The sequence below is a fragment of the Microcaecilia unicolor genome, chromosome 4 (genome assembly GCF_901765095.1).
Source record: "Microcaecilia unicolor chromosome 4, aMicUni1.1, whole genome shotgun sequence".
NCBI classification, from domain to species: Eukaryota; Metazoa; Chordata; class Amphibia; order Gymnophiona; family Siphonopidae; genus Microcaecilia; species Microcaecilia unicolor.
In genome coordinates, this window is record NC_044034.1 from 254,758,792 (window position 1) to 254,778,470 (window position 19,679).

The 19,679-nt window shown below is 43.9% G+C and overlaps 1 protein-coding gene across 6 annotated transcripts in view; it reads left to right on the top strand.

The window, feature by feature from the left end:
* MAP4K4 (mitogen-activated protein kinase kinase kinase kinase 4) overlaps window positions 1-19,679 on the top strand; it is a 400,740-nt gene that overhangs the window by 283,331 nt on the left and 97,730 nt on the right. For 5 of the 6 annotated variants that reach the window (XM_030201435.1, XM_030201438.1, XM_030201437.1 and 2 more), the window contains exon 15: window positions 7,439-7,705. In XM_030201435.1, coding sequence (XP_030057295.1) covers window positions 7,439-7,705 — 267 coding nt within the window. The remainder of the gene's footprint in view (window positions 1-7,438; window positions 7,706-19,679) is intronic. The other variant, XM_030201436.1, reaches the window with a different exon arrangement.

Consider the following 19,679-nt stretch of genomic DNA (forward strand, 5'->3'; position numbering starts at 1 on the left):
GTTAGGCACTATTTACACACTTAAAAGCTGCTCTATATGTGTAAAAGTACCTTTATATACAGTACATTCTCTATTATCTGATCTAAACCGGACCGACCCGTTGTCGCATAAGTGAAAGGTTGGATAATACGGAAAACAATGGTAACCCTTCAAACAATGCATAAAACAAAGGCACAGAGTTCTGGATTTTCAAAAATTCTCTTATCAGTAAGTTTTTTTTTAGACTGAAACAACTTTGGATATGCTGAATGGTTGGATTAGCAAAGGTCTGATAATCAAGACTGTACTGTGATATGTAAACCACTTTGGTTTTACCACAGAAAGGTGGTATATCAAATGCATTACCCATAAATGGGCATACAGGTATGAGAAGCAATTTTAGAAAAGCCATTACCTGCATGTTTGTTTATAGCATGCAGTTTTAAAGGGGGCATGCTCTGGTGTACTTTAAAAGTGTACGTGTACTCCCATTTTGCAATGGCAGTAGGTGTATTATTTTTTTTAAATGTTTCCATCTGCATTTAACATCTGCTCTCACATTTAACATCTGCTCTGAGTCACATATAAGTTCCAGCTAATTGCTCATTTGGACCTGGACTTTGAAGGGGTGATTATGTAAAAAAAAATTATTCTTCCATTCCGTAGCTTCCCTCTATTCAAGAACCTGTGAGATAGTTGTGTCCATCAACTAGCAGATAGAGAACTGAAAACTGAGCTGAGAACTGAAAACTGAGCTGAGACGTATCTTGTCTTGGCATCCAGTCCAGTTCCTCAGTATTTTCTATCTCCAGTAGGTGAATAGACACACTTCAGCCTCTGGTCCCCAGTTGATCTTTGCGGGTGGCTTGAATAATGCAGAATCATATCTGGAGGTCTTCAGCTCCCTGTCTCTGGTGCCCCCTGAATATACTTCTTTCCTCCTTTCACCTCTCCCCTGTTGCCTGTGGAGCTCTTCTTTCCAGAACAACAACCTTACCCAAAAAAAGAGAGGAGAAGGAAAACGGTTTACTGGAGAGTGTGGGACAGAGTATCGGTCTTGATTCTTTCTCATCTGAGGTAAGACTTGTGGACTCTGTGAGCTGGGGGGAGCAGCCGGCAGAGGTAAGTCCAACTAAAGTTTGACTGAAAACCACTTGTAGGGCTGCAAGTTCTACTTGGTGCAGGGGTTGTATCCTGACTCGCCGCTTAGGTCCGTGTAGTGCGGCAGTTGTGACAGGATGAATGGCGACTCCAGCAGAGGCAGTTAATGGTGTTACCGGTGTGGGACCCACCGACCAGTATTGGGGCGTTACAGTTCATGCAAGCCAAGAATCCTGAACAATGTGGAGGAAACCGTGAGCAGCAGCATGTCTTTGGATTTGGCGGAGCATCCAAGCATGCCGGGGGACTTTGGGTTCTCTGGCAGGGCTGGTGCGCAGATGGATACAGGAGTGCATAGGAATGGGTGCTATTTTGTCGGGGCTGACTGGTAGTGAGGAACAGCCTCTTGTCTGACCATGCATGGAGCATAGCTGCCATTTTACAAGCCCTGGACCTGACGGAGCATTTGGCTGCATTGGGATCTTTGTTTTCTCTGTAGTTTATATTGCTCTTACACCAGGCCTATTGAGTAAAGCGGGGACAGTCAGAGTTCCACTGTCTCTTTGGCTCCTAAAAGATCTTTTTTGGACCTCCAGGAGTGTGCAGATGAGGCTCTCTACGTCTGTCTCCTTATTTGATGTGACATCAGTCTGTTCAGAGCGACCATCATTGAAAGAGCCATTAGAGGAGGGAGAGCTCCCTCCTGAGGAGGGGGGTGGTCCGAAAGTACTGATAGTTTCATAAAGAGGAGCTGAGTACACTATTTCTGAGGCACTGGCAGTGCTTTCTATTGAGGAGCCTTCTGCTTCAGGGTCAGGAGTTCCATCTTTATTGATCACAAGGGGGCTTAGAAGTCCTTCTGAGGCCTTCCTGATGCATCCTGACAATCAGGACTTGATTACAGCACTTGATTACAGCAGAATGGTCTCACTAGATGCAGGACTGAGAGTGGGAAGAGCCATGGTTCGCCTCTACCATTTGGTTCCGGAGGAGGAAGAGAAATTGCAGCTTCCCAGGTTGGACTGTATTCTTAAGGTGGTGACAAAAGGGCATTGCCCTAAACAGGATAGGAAGATAGAAGTGTCACTGAAACAAGCCTTTGAAGTGGCCTGTTTGGGCCTTCAAGTGACAGTGTGCTGCTTGTTTGCGGCAAGGGCATGCTTGAAGTGGCATCAGCAGTCTGCAACACAAGACAGGTGCCATAATGCACAGCTGGGAGCGGGGCTGGACTATTGGTGCATGCAGTTTGACATGTTACATGTTACTGCCCACAGTATGTACTTATTGCTGTCATTGCACATTTGCGGCATTGGGCAGCGGATGCAACGTCAAAGTCGCATCTAGTTAAACTGCCATTTCAGGGCAAGGACTATTTGGAGAAAATCTCAATAACTTGGTGAAAGAACAGGGGGAAACTAAGCCACAGCAGTTGTTTGAGGATGAGCCAAAAGCCTCTGGTTGGTTGTCCATCGTTAGGGGGCTGTCAGTTTAAAGATAGCAGACAGTACCGGCCTGGTCATCAGCAGTATGGTCAGAAGTCCCACTTCAGGCACGCCAATCTTCCTTTCATGCAGACAGGAAGTCCGCCTTTCAGTCATCTAGGACACCCAGTGCCTCCCGAGCTTTGTAATAAAGCAAAGCTGTCCACTCTTCTCCTCTTCTGGTGGGAGGATGTCTTCAGGAGTGGGTTAAAATCTTGTCAGACCAGTGGGTTCTGGATATTCTTCCAAGTTGGAATTCACCCAAGCAGTCTCCTTGTCTAAAGGGAACTAAGTTGGTGGAGGTTCAGGTCACCATAGGTTCCTTGCTTGTTCTCTGTGCCATTGTTCCAATTCCCCAGGCTGAATAGGGACAAGGCAGATACTCTGTCTACTTCATTGAGGGAAGGAACCTTTCATGCAGACTTAGTTCTCAAAGGTCTAAACCACTGCCTCCGTTTGGTGCAAACCAAATATAAGGAGAGACTTCCCTACCTGAACATGTATACCTTGGAGGACAGGAGAAACGGGCATGACATGATACAGACGTTCAAATATTTGAAAGGTATTTATCCACAAACAATCCTTTTCCAGAGACGGGAAGGCAGTAGAACTAGAGGACATGAATTGAGGTTGAAGGGGGGGCAGACTCGGGAGTAATGTCAGGAAGTATTTTTTTCATGGAGAGGGTGGTGGATACAACTATAAGGTAACATGGACCGTGTAGGGTCCCAATAAACTTGTTTTGACGCTCTTACTTCCTGTTTGGGCTTGTCATTTGGACTTGGTTTTGCTTCCACTCTTGTGTGTTGTGCAAGTCACTTAACCTCCATTGCCTCAGGTACAAAAACTGAGATTGTGAGCCCTCTAGGGATAGAGAGAGTACCTGCTTATAATGTGACATTGTTCTCTGCTTTGAACTTGATGGTTAAGCGGATTATAAATGCCAGAATTAAAATTCAAGTGGGAGAATTTCTTACCAACCTGTATCTCAAGGAGGTGCATTGTATACCCATATGGCTGCCGCATCAGAGGTTTCTATGTTTTTGCGTTACTGTGCCGTCATTTCCAGTTCAGAGTTTTGTCCTTCAGTCTTTTCAATGCACCAAGATTGTTTACCAAGATTATTGTGGCAGTGATGATCTTCCTTTGGCACCATGGAATCAGAATTCACCTGTATCCTCACCAGCTGGCGACTAAAATGATAGCGGGGATGGGACGACTTCCCTATGAAGAAAGACTAAGGAGGCTAGGGCTATTCAGCTTGGAGAAGAGACGGCTGAGGGGAGACATGATAGAGGTATATAAAATAATGAGTGGAGTGGAACAGGTGGATGTGAAGCGTCTGTTCACGCTTTCCAAAAATACTAGGACTAGGGGGCATGCGATTAAACTACAGTGTAGTAAGTTTAAAACAAATCGGAGAAAATTTTTCTTCACCCAACGTGTAATTAAACTCTGGAATTCATTGCCGGAAAATGTGGCGAAGGCGGTTAGCTTAGCAGAGTTTAAAAAGGGGTTGGACGGTTTCCTAAAGGACAAGTCCATAAACCGCTACTAAACGGACTTGGAAAAATCCAAAATCCCAGGAATAACATGTATAGAATGTTTGTACTTTTGGGAAGCTTGCCAGGTGCCCTTGGCCTGGATTGGCCGCTGTCGTGGACAAGATGCTGGGCTCGATGGACCCTTGGTCTTTTCCCAGTATGGCATTACTTACGTACTTATGTACTTATTTTTGCATTGCCCTATTCAGGCAGCATGTTGGTAACACACAGTTATCTGTCTTCTTCCGTTGTTTTGGGTGATCAGTTTTGAGAAGAGCAGATTATTCCATAGCAAATGCTGGAGTATCTGGGCGTTCTATTCAGCATAGACAAGGAGAGGATCTTTCTCACGGAATGCAGGAGGTCAAAGCTGGTTCAACAGATTTAGCTTCTCAGTCATGTGAGTCTGGAAGTATGTCCAAGTTCTGGGGTCGGTGATGGAAGTGTTGCCATGGGCAAGGACTCGTATGTGGCCTTTACAAGAGTATCTTCTCAGTCATTAGTCTCTGGTGTCACAGAAGTATGATATTCATCTTCCTTGGATGCTGGTTTTCAGATGGAGTATGTAGTGGTGGTTGTCGCCCAGGAATTTGATCATTTGAGCTCTCTTTCCGATAACACAATGGGGGGTGGTGACAATGGACGCCAGCAAATTGGGTTGGGGAGCTCATTACAAGTGCCATCTGGCATGGTACCAGGACAGAAGAGGACTCTCCGTGATTGATAAAGTGCTTGGAGCTCAGAGTAGTGTAGAATGCCTTATGTAACTTTACTCCATTTTCTCTGCCATTGCAACGGTGATGGTTTATATCAACAAGCAAGACAGGACCCACAGCTGTCCGTGGCTATGGAGGCGGCCTCCCTCATGAGTTGGGTGGGGAAGAATCTTTACTTGTTGGCAGCTCAGATCTCAGGGTCCTTTAATGTGGAGGTGGACTTTCTCCGCAGGCATTCCTTGGACCTAGGAGAATGGAAACTATCCAGCCAGGGTTTTCAGCTGGTTTTGGACCAATGGAGTTTTCCAGTTCTGGACCTGATGGCAATGAAACGGAACACCAAAGTACCTAAGTTCTTCAGCTGTTGGAAAAACCTGGCCTTGATAGGGATCGATACCTTACTGCAGCTCTGGCTGGAGACACATCTACTGTATTCCTTCCTTCTTTTACCCATGGTACACATGTTGAAAAATAGCATTGCACCAGGGTTGAATAATTCTCATAGCCCTGGATTGGCAATGGAGGCCTTGGTATGCAGACCTTATTTGACTGCTGGGCGGGGATCCTTTCCTCCTTCCACAGGTACACAGCTGCCCCTTTGGTCTTGTGGCTCGGCCATTGAAAGGGCTTGGTTGAGACAAAAAGGTTATTTTGATTCGGTCATTGCTACTTTGCTTCAGACTTAAAACATTTTTACATCTATGGCGTATGCGAGGGTGTGGAGGGCATTTGAGGATTGGTGTGTTCTGAGCGTGGACTATCTCCCTTCTCTACTCAGATCACACACATCCTAGCATTTCTCAGGCAGGCCTTCAGAAAGGACTGTTGATGGGTTCTATAAAAGTTCAGGTTGTGGCTTTGTTTCAGGGGCTGACTACAGAAATTGCAACTTATCCTGATATTGTTCGATTATTATGTGGAGCATGCTGCTTGTGGCATCCGTTTCATATTCTGTGTCCAGAGTGGAACCTAATTTATTCCTTCGGGCTCTACAGAAGCCTCTCTTGAGTCACTCGAGAAGGCCTCCTTTGAAAGATCTTGCGCTAAAGACAGCATTCTTGGTGGCTGTTGCGCCAGCACCTTTGAAGCTTCAGGTTCTCTCTTGTTGGGATTCCTTTCTTTGCTTTTCAGAGATGGGGATTTCCCTATACACAGTTCTTCCTTTCTTCTGGAAGTGGCATCAACATTTCATCTCAACCGATCTGTGGAGCTTCCATCCTTTTGCAGCGAGGATGTCGAGACTCAGTATTCATCCTTGAAGCTTCTCAATGTGTGTAGAGTCCTCATTAGATATCTGGAAGTCACGAATGTGTTTCGCTAATTGGACAGATTGTGCTTTTTGGTAAACAGAGGCTTGGCCTCATGGCTTCCAAACCCACAGTTGCTAGATGGCTGAAGAGACTATCTTGTAAGCTTATTTGCTTATGAGGAAACAGGCTCCTCAGGCTTTGTGGGCTCATTCTACGAGGCGTACAGAGACATCCTGGATGGAGACTACCTTACTCTGTCTGGCAGCTCTGTGGCCAACACTGCATACCTTTGCCAAGCATTACAGGGTGGATGTTGTGTTCTAAGAAGCCAGTTTTGGAGCTTTGGTTGTCAGGCGGCACTGCCAGGATCTCACCCACTCTAGGGATTGCTTTTATACATACCACAGGTTCTGGAATAGTGAAAAGCTACATATTGGAAGGAGAAATTAGGTCTTACCTGATAATCTTCTTTTCATTAGTCCTTCTCGCTATTCTAGAGGCCTGCCCGACATTTCTGGGGTGTTTAGTCAGTGCAAAAGAATGTGTCAAATAATCGCTGTCACTTTGCATGGTGCATATCTCTTATTCTCTGCAAGTTGTCCAGAGATGAGAGCAGTCCACGCATGCTTGCTTGAATGGCTAGTGTTAGGTTAGTGAATTGTTTAAGGTTGTGTTTATTTTGAATATTATCCTTACTTGCTTGTCTGCTGGACTTGATGCCAAGAGAGATGTTTCAGCTCAGTTTTCAGTTCTCTATCTCCACCTGCTGGTTGATGAATAAACTGTCTTATAGGTTTTGGAATAGTGGGAAGGACTAATGGAAAATTATCAGGTAAGACCTAATTTCTCGTTACTTATCCTGTTTATAACTACATCAAATTTAAAATTAGATATTGATTTTTGGGTTTTAGTTCCTTAATTGATTTCTCTTGAAGATACGTTAAATTGGTATGTGCATATTAAAAATCTTCTACTTTTATGTAGATAGCCCCTGTGGCTCCTTTTTTTAATGTGTGTGTTTTATAAAATGGCCCTTTGTGTACTTGCTGCCATAATATATACACGACAGCGTTTTAGGTATTTTACAAAAGGCAATCTTTTGGAGACAAGAAGCATGTAGTTTGCTGCTGAGTTCAGTGTTTAAATGCATGTCCTAGATGTCAGTTTGTTTTACAAAAACCAGTCTGACTTGCTTGGTATAGGCCAATTAATACAGAGGTTCAGATGTCTAGTTTCTACTGTGGTTGACTGATTACACTTAATTTCAAATTGTGTGCAGTAACTCTGTGCCCCCTTAGACCTGCTCAGTGTAATATCAAGACTCATTCCATGTATTAACTGCTTTTAATGTTGTCTGGTTCTCAAAGGAATATAGATGGCGAGAAATGGAAGAACATCGACAGGCTGAACGGCTTCAGCGCCAACTGCAACAGGAACAAGCATATCTTCTCTCTTTGCAGCATGACCACAGACAACAGCCACAACCACAACCTCCACCCCAGCCACAACCTCAGCCTCAACAGCAACCACAGACACAATCACAACAGCAGCCAGCCCAACAGGACAGGAGCATGCAAAGTTACCACGCCTCTGAACCTAAGTCCCATTATGAACCTACTGAAAGAGTACGAGAGGTGACAATTTTATAGAACAAAATTTTAGCATGTCTAGAAATGTTTAGCACCTGGGATGGCTATGCGTTTGCCCCACTTATTTTATAGCTTGGGCCTTACTATTGGGCCTTAAGAATGCTAGTGCTTAGCACGTCAGTGGCACCAATAATTGGCATTTATGATGTAAGTGCTAGTCACTATTCTATAAAGTACGTGCCAGAGTTGCTTGGTGCATAACTGCAAGAGGGGGTATACGTGTGGGCGGAGCTTGGGCTGGCCATGGACATGTCACCAAATGACATAAATTTCAGAACAGCAACACAGCTTTGCGCTAGTATTCTGTAAAAGCATAGGTGCGCCTAAGTGCTGTTATAGAAGTGTCATTAAGGGCGTCCCATTGTGGCACCTACATCTTGGCACTAGTTTAAAGAATGCCTTATTGGTTCGTTAAAATTGTAAGATTTCATAGTGTTGGAAGTCGAAACAACCTTTCTCTGACAGCTGTCGGTTTTATTTATTTATTTTTTTTGTTATGGCAGTGTATTTGCAGAAGGGAAAGGTCTGTGCTTTGACTGTGTTGGATAGAAAGCCTTGAGTTGGCTGTCACATGATGCCAGCTTCCTAGTAAGACGCAGAGACTTTGAGCTCCGCAGGGACCCTGCAAAAAACCTGCTAATTATCGTATAAAAAGAGGGGGAAAAAAACTTACCATTATTAGGTGGAAAAATTCTCTGAGTGCAATAGCCAGAGAACTCTGCAAAAAAAAAAAGAAGGTGAGCTTGGGGAATGCCTATGGAATCTTCAAACGCAGCCAGGAAAAAAACAGCTACTCCAGCAGGCAAGATGGGACCAGCGTTGCATTGATCACAGTGCCGGTGGGATACTGGGCCCAAGGAATATCTAAGTGTCAGCGGCTCTGGAGGATCGGCTCAATAAACTGCAATCTGTAGTGGATGAAATTATATAAAAAAAACTCAACACACACTCCCACAGACTAATGAAGGTGAAATGGAACGTCTCAGAACACGAAGATGAAGCGATATGTGTGTCCAGTTTGTTGGGAATTCTGCAGAAGGAAAATGCTGACCTTCACAACTGTGAGGAAAAGCAGGAAAATCGAGCATGCAGAAATAACTTGAGGGTCGTAGGCCTTCGAAGGAGGTTTCGGACCAGGAGATGTATTCTTGTTTTAGTTCTTGGCTCCCCACTCATTTGGGACTTGATTGCAACACTACTAAGTTCTGCTGCGAGTGGACCCATAGGATTGGGGCCTGCAGAGAAACGGACCAGAGGTCTCATGCAGCCATCAGCCGCTTCCTTAATTGGGCAGAAAAAGAAACCATACTGAAAGCATACCGCAAAGTTGAACATTTGGACTATAACAATAGCAAGATTTTGCTATTTAATGATTACGCCACCAGGATAGCTCTCCAGAGAAAGGCGTTAACACCAGCTTTTTCTCTTGGGGCCATTGAGATAGCAAACACGTTGGTTCAGTCAAGGGTATAAGGCTGCTTCTGGTGTCATAGCCTGCTGCCTCCTGGATGCCCTCTTACTCCATACCCCTGCTTAGTGTTACAGCTGACAGTTGTGCAGTGGATAGGAAGCCAATGAGCTGTGAGGTGACTGGATCTTGGATATCTATGTTGGCACCTTGATTGCTTTTATGTACTTGTTAATTTCTAGACCATACTGTTCTTTTCGCAATATCCATGCTTATTTGCTTATTTTTATCCCTATCGTTTGACACTCAATTGCTTGAGCCCTTTTATAAAGTTCTACTGTAGATGGAGATGGGAACTTGGTTAATAGGTGGTGCTCATACTTTTGGGGTGGATGGGGGGTGGGAGACTGAGGATTTGGTGTGTATGTCTGCGAATGGATGAATGATTGTTGGATGGGGTGTTCTTTTTGTATTAGACTCACTAGGGAGGATAGCAGGAAAGAGTGGGGAAATGGAAGCTCTCTTTTGCCTCTAATGTGTACATATAACTGATGATCCTTTGCCTGACGGGCCTAGCTGGGGGGGGGGGGGGGGGCGTGCTGGACCTGCGTTTTGTGGAAAACTTACATATCTGATGTATATGCCTTACCATGATTAATTTGAAATTGGTCTCTCTGAATGTAGTAGGCATCGACTTCCCTATTAAGAGGAAAAAAATTCTAACATGGCTACAGAAGGCCAAAACAGATGTTGCCTTCTTACAAGAGACCCACTTGATGGCTGTTGAACATGAAAAATTAAAAAAAGGCTGGGTGGGAGAGCTAGGCTATTTGCATACAGTGGACAGCAGGGAGGGGTATTCATCTTGCTTACAAGGAACTACAATTTCATCAACACAAACTGCAGCAAGACAGAGAGGGTAGATATGCCTTTCTGGCAGGGGAATTGCGGGGCTGTAGACTACTGTTTTGTAATATTTATGCACTCAATGTTTACAATCATAAATTTTTCTCAGGTTTGGTGGCTATGCTCTTGACGTAGTCAGCTAGTATTAGGCGCTGATTTTAATACCACCACTGATCCCTTATTGGACTGTAACCCACCCAAACCGAGATAGAGAGATTACACTCGGGGAATAAATTTCCTTTTGGAGCACCTGGGGTTGCTGGGTATGTGGCATGCCCTTCATCCCCAGGAGAACGACTACATATTTTATTCAATCTTCATAAAGTCTATGCTAGACTAGACTATTTTTTGCTATCTGTGTCAATGCTCGCTGGGATAGTACAGGTAAGGATCTTGAACCCAGAGCTCTCTGACCATTCCCTGTTAGACCTTACATTGGCGATTGTGTCGGATATGAAAGAGAGGATTTAGAAGTTCCCTTTCTCCCTATATCAAGACCCTGGGTTTTACACTTATCTAAGGGAAAAATGGGCAGATTTCAGTTAGTACAATTACGTATTGGAAAGCATCTAAAGCAGTTATGAGTGGTCACATCACTTTCACTAAAGGTAAAAGGACAATTAGGGAAGCTAAAATCCTCCACTTATCCAGTGAACTTAGTCACTTGCGCCACACTCCGCTTAGATGATGCCACTAAAAAGCAGCTTCAGGAAACAAGGGCCATATTGGACTTACTTCTCAGTGAATTGGCAGCTCAACATATCTCTTACTACCGATATGTCCTTCACAAGTGGGATGGGAAAGTAGATAAACTTCTTGCTAATCTTGTATGAGCCTGTAGGAAAAAAACAAGTAATTGTAGCCAAAAATACTAGGACTAGGGGGCATGCGATGAAACTACAGTGTAGTAAATTTAAAACAAATATCACCCAACGCATAATTAAACTCTGGAATTCGTTGCCGGAGAACGTAGTGAAGGCGGTTAGCTTGGCAGAGTTTAAAAAGGGGTTGGACGGTTTCCTAAAGGACAAGTCCATAGACCGTTACTAAATGGACTTGGGGAAAATCCACAATTTCGGGAATAACTTGTATAAAATGTTTGTATGTTTGGGTAGCTTGCCAGGTGCCCTTGACCTGGATTGGCCGCTATCGGGGACAGGATGCTGGGCTCGATGGACCTTTGGTCTTTTCCCAGTATGGCATTACTTATGTACATAAGTACGTAAGTAATGCCATACTGGGAAAAGACCAAGGGTCCATCGAGCCCAGCATCTTGTCCACGACAGCGGCCAATCCAGGCCAAGGGCACCTGGCAAGCTTCCCAAACGTACAAACATTTTATACAAGTTATTCCCGAAATTGTGGATTTTCCCCAAGTCCATTTAGTAACGGTCTGTGGACTTGTCCTTTAGGAAACCGTCCAACCCCTTTTTAAACTCTGCTAAGCTAACCGCCTTCACCACATTTTCCGGCAATAAATTCCAGAGTTTAATTACACGTTGGGTGAAGAAAAATTTTCTCCGATTTGTTTTAAATTTACTACACTGTAGTTTAATCGCATGCCCCCTAGTCCTAGTATTTTTGGAAAGCGTGAACAGACGCTTCACATCCACCTGTTCCACTCCACTCATTATTTTATATACCTCTATCATGTCTCCCCTCAGCCGTCTCTTCTCCAAGCTGAATAGCCCTAGCCTCCTTAGTCTTTCTTCATAGGGAAGTCGTCCTATCCCCGCTATCATTTTAGTCGCCCTTCGCTGCACCTTTTCCAATTCCACTATATCTTTCTTGAGATGCGGCGACCAGAATTGAACACAATACTCAAGGTGCGGTCGCACCATGGAGCGATACAACGGCATTATAACATCCTCACACCTGTTTTCCATACCTTTCCTAATAATACCCAACATTCTATTCGCTTTCCTAGCCGCAGCAGCACACTGAGCAGAAGGTTTCAGTGTGTTATCGACGACGACACCCAGATCCCTTTCTTGGTCCGTAACTCCTAACGTGGAACCTTGCATGACGTAGCTATAATTCGGGTTCTTTTTTTCCCACATGCATCACCTTGCACTTGTTCACATTAAACGTCATCTGCCATTTAGCCGCCCAGTCTCCCAGTCTCGTAAGGTCCTCTTGTAATTTTTCACAATCCTGTCGCGAGTTAACGACTTTGAATAACTTTGTGTCATCAGCAAATTTAATTACCTCGCTAGTTACTCCCATCTCTAAATCATTTATAAATATATTAAAAAGCAGCGGTCCTAGCACAGACCCCTGAGGAACCCCACTAACTACCCTTCTCCATTGTGAATACTACCCATTTAACCCCACTCTGTTTCCTATCCTTCAACCAGTTTTTAATCCACAATAGGACATTTCCTCCTATCCCATGACCCTCCAATTTCCTCTGTAGCCTTTCATGAGGTACCTTGTCAAACGCCTTTTGAAAATCCAGATACACAATATCAACCAGCTCCCCTTTGTCCACATGTTTGTTTACTCCTTCAAAGAATTGAAGTAAATTGGTCAGGCAAGATTTCCCCACACAAAAGCCGTGCTGACTCGGTCTCAGTAATCCATGTCCTCGGATGTGCTCTGTAATTTTGTTTTTAATAATAGCCTCTACCATTTTCCCCAGCACCGACGTCAGACTCACCAGTCTATAATTTCCCGGATCTCCCCTGGAGCCTTTTTAAAAAATGGGCGTTACATTGGCCACCCTCCAATCTTCCGGTACCACGCTCGATTTTAAGGATAAGTTGCATATCACTAGCAGTAGCTCCGCAAGCTCATTTTTGAGTTCTATCAGTACTCTAGGATGAATACCATCCGGTCCAGGAGATTTGCTACTCTTCAGTTTGCCGAACTGCCCCATTACGTCCTCCAGGTTTACCGTGAAGTCAGTAAGTTTCTCCGACTCGCCCGCTTGACGGGGGAAGCACAGATAGATTTTTATAGAGCATTTTATGAGAAACGATCCTTTGCTGCGGAAGATTGGGATCAATTTTTTCAGGATCTCCCTCTGCCATGCCTCTCCCCAAATCAGCTTATTGCTCTGAATGTACCATTTTGCAGGGATGAAATTAGGCTGGGTATAAAAAAAATGAAATTGGCTAAAGCTTCTGGACCTGACGGATATGGCACAGAGTACTACAGAATTATGGGCGATTTGGTGGCTGATCCGCTGTGCTCCATGTTTAATGATTTGGGGGGGAGGGGCGAGTATAGGATCGCAGACCCAGTGTGACTTGTGGTGTTACCTAAGCGTGGAAAAAATCCTTCGTAGATGGGGTCCTACTTATTTCACTCTTGAATCAAGTTAAGTTGCTCACTCATGAATCAAGATAAGTTGTTTCCTGTGCTTTTGGTACGCTGGTTGAATCGTTTCTTACCTCAACTGATTCATGATGATTAAGGAGGCTTCAGTGAATGTTATCAAGGCCCTGACTGCTATTCATGAACATAGAGGCTGCGGAGGCACTTTGGCTATAGTGGGGCTTGATATGGAGAAGACTATTGATAGTATATCTTGGGAATACTTATTTTGGGTCAGTATGGACTCACTGGTCAGTTTGTGGAGTGGGTGCATACTCTGTACAAGTCTCTGCAGGCTCTATTAACCGAGGGCTCACACCTTGCTTCGATCTCCAGAGAAGTACCCGTTAGGGCTGCCCACTATCCCCTTTACTCTTTTTGCTGGCGGTTGAACCCTTAGCTGCAAAAAATTAGATGCTCTGAGATAAAGGGTATTCTGATCGGGGGAGTAGAATGTAAATTAAGTTTATTTGTGGATGATATTCTATTATATCTTCATCAAGCACCAGGACATTTAGATACTGCATTATGCATAGTTCATGAGTATGGAAACATATTGGGGCTTAAGAGTGAATTGTGATAAATCCGAATTGTTGCCGCTGCCGGATAATAAACTGGAACCCTGGTATGCTGCCTTGCCCATTGTCCCAGTGCGAAAGCCTGTGTGGCGTTTGGGTATATATTTAAGTACAAATCCACAGTATAAATGTAATATATTGGACCCTATAGACAAGATCAAGAAACTGTCATAAGTGGAAAGATCTACCACTTTATTTGATGGGTAGAGTGGCTCTTGTTAAGGTGGTTCTATTGCCCAAATTATTGTATCCATTACAGACTATCCCGTTAATTAGATTGTAAGCTCTGTCGAGAAGGGACTGTCTCTTCATATTCGTGTACAGCGCTGCGTACGTCTAGTAGCGCTATATAAATAAGTAGTAGTAGATTTGGTTGACATGCAGAGATGAGGAAGCATTTCATAGCATCATTCACTCCTTTATTTGGTGTGGTTGAAGGGCTCAACTAGCTTACTCGATGTTGATCATAGATAAAGCCAAGGGAGGCTTGGGCCTTCCTGATATGCTTATATAATGTAGCTGCTTTATTGCGTCTGATATCTGAAGGCATCATGGGCATTTCCAATTCTTACCAAAAGGCTGGATGGAGAGTTGGAGTGCTCCACTTACTTTTAGCAACTTGTTACATATGCAACCAACAACCCACACTCATCAAGCTTTGCAGCTTCATTTCCTGAGGCCGCTGTGGACTACTGGCAGAGAGTTCAGCAGAGGGGGGCGAGAGCATCTCCTTTGTTGCAGTTCATGGGCAGTGCGGAGTTTCCCTCAGGTCTGGGAGCTACAACATTTAGAGACTGGGCTTGGAGAGGCTGTGGGTCATTGGTGGCTTTGGGGGAGGCCCTTTCCCCCCGTTTGTAGAAATGTGGGCCCAGTGGCAGCTCCCTGCTCAGCATTTCTACTCCTACTTACAGGCTAGGCATTATTGGGCTACTTTTTAGAGACAATATGGGGGAGTGTGGCATTGAGGGAGATTGAACCATTTCCTCACACAAATACCTGCTAAATTAAACAAACTTTCTACTTGGTACCTAGTACTTAAAACTTCTATACCCTATACAGGACTGGATCGCCTTCAGCTGTGGAATGAAGAGTTAGGGATTAGCTATGATCGCCCATAATTCCTTGAGCTCTTTAGTGATCTTTATGCATTGGTAAAATCTGTAGACTTACAAGAAACCCAACTAAAATTCCTCCATAGAGCTTATATCTCATGTCATCAGGGGGCTACTATTGCGCTATGGGAGGATGGACACTGTTTACAGTGTAAAAGTGCTTTGGGATCCCTCATTCATTCTTTTTTGGAATATCCGGGTCTTGGTATCTAGCAGAGAGCTTTGCCTGTTTTAGAGCTGATAGTTCCAGGACACATTACCTGGGATTATGAGACCTGTACCCGCTCCGCCGAACGCCTCTGGCGGAAATCTCGGGCCCTTGCTGATTTCTTACACTTTAAGTTCATGCTGACCTCCTTCCAATCTGCTCTTTTACGTGCCAAACAGGATTATTATATCCAACTGACCAACTCTCTTGGCTCTAATCCTCGACTTCTCTTCACCACATTGAACTCTCTCCTCAAGGTGCCCCCTCCCCCAACTCCCCCTTCATTATCTCCTCAGACTCTTGCTGAATTCTTTCACAACAAGGTTCAAAAGATAAACCTTGCTTTCTCTACCTCACCAGCTCGCCCTCCACTAGTCCGTTCCCCTCTCTCTCCTTCCCCTCATTCCCTTTCCTCCTTTCCTGAAGTTACTATTGAGGAAACTACACTTCTCCTTTCTTCCTCAAAATGTACCACCTGTTCCTCTGATCCCATTCCCACCCACCTTCTTAATGCCATCTCTCCTGCTCTTATTCCTTTTATCTGTCACATTCTCAACCTCTCACTTTCCACTGTGACTGTCCCTGCTGCCTTTAAACATGCTGTGGTCACACCTCTCCTTAAGAAGCCTTCACTTGACCCTACTTGTCCCTCTAATTACCGACCCATCTCCCTCCTTCCTTTTCTCTCCAAATTACTTGAGCGTGCTGTTCACCGCCGCTGCCTTGATTTTCGCTCCTCACATGCTATTCTTGACCCATTACAATCTGGTTTTCGCCCTCTCCACTCAACTGAAACTGCGCTTACTAAAGTCTCCAATGACCTATTACTGGCTAAATCCAGAGGTCAATATTCCATCCTCATTCTTCTTGATCTTTCCGCTGCTTTTGACACTGTCGATCACAGCATACTTCTCGATACCCTGTCCTCACTTGGATTCCAGGGCTCTGTCCTTTCCTGGTTCTCTTCCTACCTCTCCCTCCGCACCTTTAGTGTTCACTCTGGTGGATCCTCTTCTACTTCTATCCCTCTGCCTGTCGGCGTACCCCAGGGTTCTGTTCTTGGTCCCCTCCTCTTTTCTATCTACACTTCTTCCCTTGGTTCATTAATCTCATCCCATGGCTTTTCCTACCATCTCTATGCTGATGACTCCCAAATCTACCTTTCTACCCCTGATATCTCACCTTGCATCCAAACCAAAGTTTCAGCGTGCTTGTCTGACATTGCTGCCTGGATGTCTCAATGTCACCTGAAATTAAATATGACCAAAACCGAGCTTCTCATTTTCCCCCCCAAACCCACCTCCCCGCTCCCCCCGTTTTCTATTTCTGTTGATGGCTCTCTCATTCTCCCTGTCTCCTCAGCTCGAAACCTTGGGGTCATCTTTGACTCTTCTCTCTCCTTCTCTGCTCATATCCAGCAGACCGCCAAAACCTGTCGTTTCTTTCTTTACAACATCCGTAAAATCCGCCCCTTTCTTTCCGAGCACTCTACCAAAACCCTCATCCACACCCTTGTCACCTCTCGTTTAAACTACTGCAATCTGCTTCTTGCTGGCCTCCCACTTAGTCACCTCTCCCCTCTCCAGTCGGTTCAAAACTCTGCTGCCCGTCTCGTCTTCCGCCAGGGTCGCTTTACTCATACTACCCTTCTCCTCAAGACCCTTCACTGGCTCCCTATCCGTTTTCGCATCCTGTTCAAACTTCTTCTACTAACCTATAAATGTATTCACTCTGCTGCTCCCCAGTATCTCTCCACACTCGTCCTTCCCTACACCCCTTCCCATGCACTCCGCTCCATGGATAAATCCTTCTTATCTGTTCCCTTCTCCACTACTGCCAACTCCAGACTTCGCGCCTTCTGTCTCGCTGCACCCTACGCCTGGAATAAACTTCCTGAGCCCCTACGTCTTGCCCCATCCTTGGCCACCTTTAAATCTAGACTGAAAGCCCACCTCTTTAACATTGCTTTTGACTCGTAACCACTCGCCTCCACCTACCTCCTCTCTTCCTTCCCGTTCACATTAATTGATTTGATTTGCTTACTTTATTTATTTTTTGTCTATTAGATTGTAAGCTCTTTGAGCAGGGACTGTCTTTCTTCTATGTTTGTGCAGCGCTGCGTATGCCTTGTAGCGCTATAGAAATGCTAAATAGTAGTAGTAGTAGTAGTACCTTGTTGCTTGGTGCCCAGCGTGGGTTGATAGCACAAAATGTCTTGTTCCCCTGCCGCAAATTCCTTTTTATTTCCCTGCTTCTGATTAAAAAAAATAAAAATTATACTGCAACATTGGGCTTCTTTAGAGTATCCTCAGTTGATAAATTGGGAGCAGCATATGCAGGAAATGGCCAAATTTGAAATTCTTACTTATAGTAGGAATAGTAAGATGGAATTGTGTCAGTGTGCAGTTATTTGTACACAGTATTTGAGAGCCTCTGATACCTTTAAGCATAGGAGCCAACTTTTCAGAATTATTAAGAGTGCTAAGCCCAGTGGCAGTAATCCCTCCTTGGGTATACAAGGAATTCTCTCAATATTGGGGGTGCTCAAGCACCCACATCACCCACAGAGCCGGCTCCTATGCCTTTGAGGTCTGATGTTCACAGCTCCCGTCTGTGGAAGGAAGAGGGGTGGGTTTATGTTTCTGTTGAGAATGTGCGTATGTATGTTGTGAGATTGAGTGATGGGTGGTACGATTGGGTGAGCAAGAGTGAAAATGGGTGTAGGACCATCCTTTCTATATAAAATAAAATAGTCAACGAATGAACATGGTACATGTTAACTTCGTGGTTTCTCTTCTTTTACTTGTTTGGTACCTTAGACGAGCCAAAAAATTACTGTTCGCTCTCTAGTGTCTGCCATGCTTAGAGCGTTTCTGCCTGTTATGGTATACTTTCTCTGACTACGTACCTCTATGGGTCATTGCTGGTTTATGTACTTTGCACTGTATTTCTATGTTATGCTTTGTCGTTTTAAATAAAGCATTAAAAAAAAAAAAAAAGAAAGAAAGCCTTGGAGAATATGAAAATTGCAGCATGTCTTAGCTTTTCCTACTGCCCTTCCTTTTCAGTATTAAGTACAGTTGTTGAGGGACACAGTTTAAACGAAGCTGGAAAATCATGATATAATATGATGGGAATGAAGGCATCTATTAAAAACCTTACCAAAAAGGGGAGCTTCTATTTCCATGTTTTCAAACAAATAAATGTGTAGTAGTGTAAAAGTATTATTCTTTGTCATATTTGGCAGTACCATGCTTTTGTATATTCAGTTTGGGATGAGGATTGACCTGATGCCAAACCTTGCCCATTTACTGTAGTAGTAATTTTGTTCTCATATTATTTTACTGTTCACCAAATTATGATCTTAATTCTTTATTTCTTGTAGTAGAATCACCCTCTGAACTTTGCCCACCATTTTCATTTTTACCTCATTGGAACAGTTGTCTTCCTTTCATATGATAAAAAAAAGCTCTTTTTTTTTTTTTTTTTTTACATTGCTTGCTTTGAAAGAGAATAATTGAATGGTCTATTATAGTGTCTATATTTAGATCTGCTGAAGTTAGTGCTCCTAGTTAACCACCTTTACTATCTTCAGGGTAACACGGCTTTCAGGTAGCCAATCCTAAACTAATTTGTGTCCAAGGAGCCCTGGAGTTTTAAAGTAACCAAATTAAAATTTTTATACTTTTAGATGCTGTTGCCAAGGTGCCCTGCTACAAGTTCTACTGTTTTCTTTGAAATTTGTGGTCATGTTTCATTGACATAAGAATATCCATACTGGATCATACTGAAGGTCCATCTAGCCCAGTATCCTGCTTTCATCAGTGGCCAATCCAGGTCACAAGTACCTGGAAGAATCCCAAAGAGTAGCAAGATTCAATTCTACCAATCCCAGGGACAGCAGCTGAAGAGGCAGTCCACTCTGTAACTTGGATTGGCTGATGAGGACACAGAAGAAGAAAAGCGCACGCATAGTTTAGCATCCTCCATACAACAATAATTTTGGATTATGGCTGTACATTTGTTCTGATGCTCACAGTGCAAATTGAAGGAGGAAAAGCTCAGAGCATACCTTTGTGTAAAAAAGCACTGCAGTATGACTGCTCTCAATCATTGAAGAGTTAAAATTGTAAGACTTCATAGTATTGGAAGTTGAAACCACCTTTCTCTGGCACCTAATGTTTTTTGTTTAATGACAGTATATTTGCAGAAGGAAAAGATCTATGCTTTTACAGTGTTGGGTGGAAAGCCTTGAGACCATTTCTTGAATGGTCTTAGGGCAAATATTGGAGTGGGATGAAGAGAGGTGTACTGTTCTTGCTAACAGTAGTGACATCGATTAAGTGCCTTGTCCCTGATGCAAATTAATGAAACATAATGATATGTCAGGAGAAGCTCCCTATTTGGAGACATCATTAAGATAAGTTGG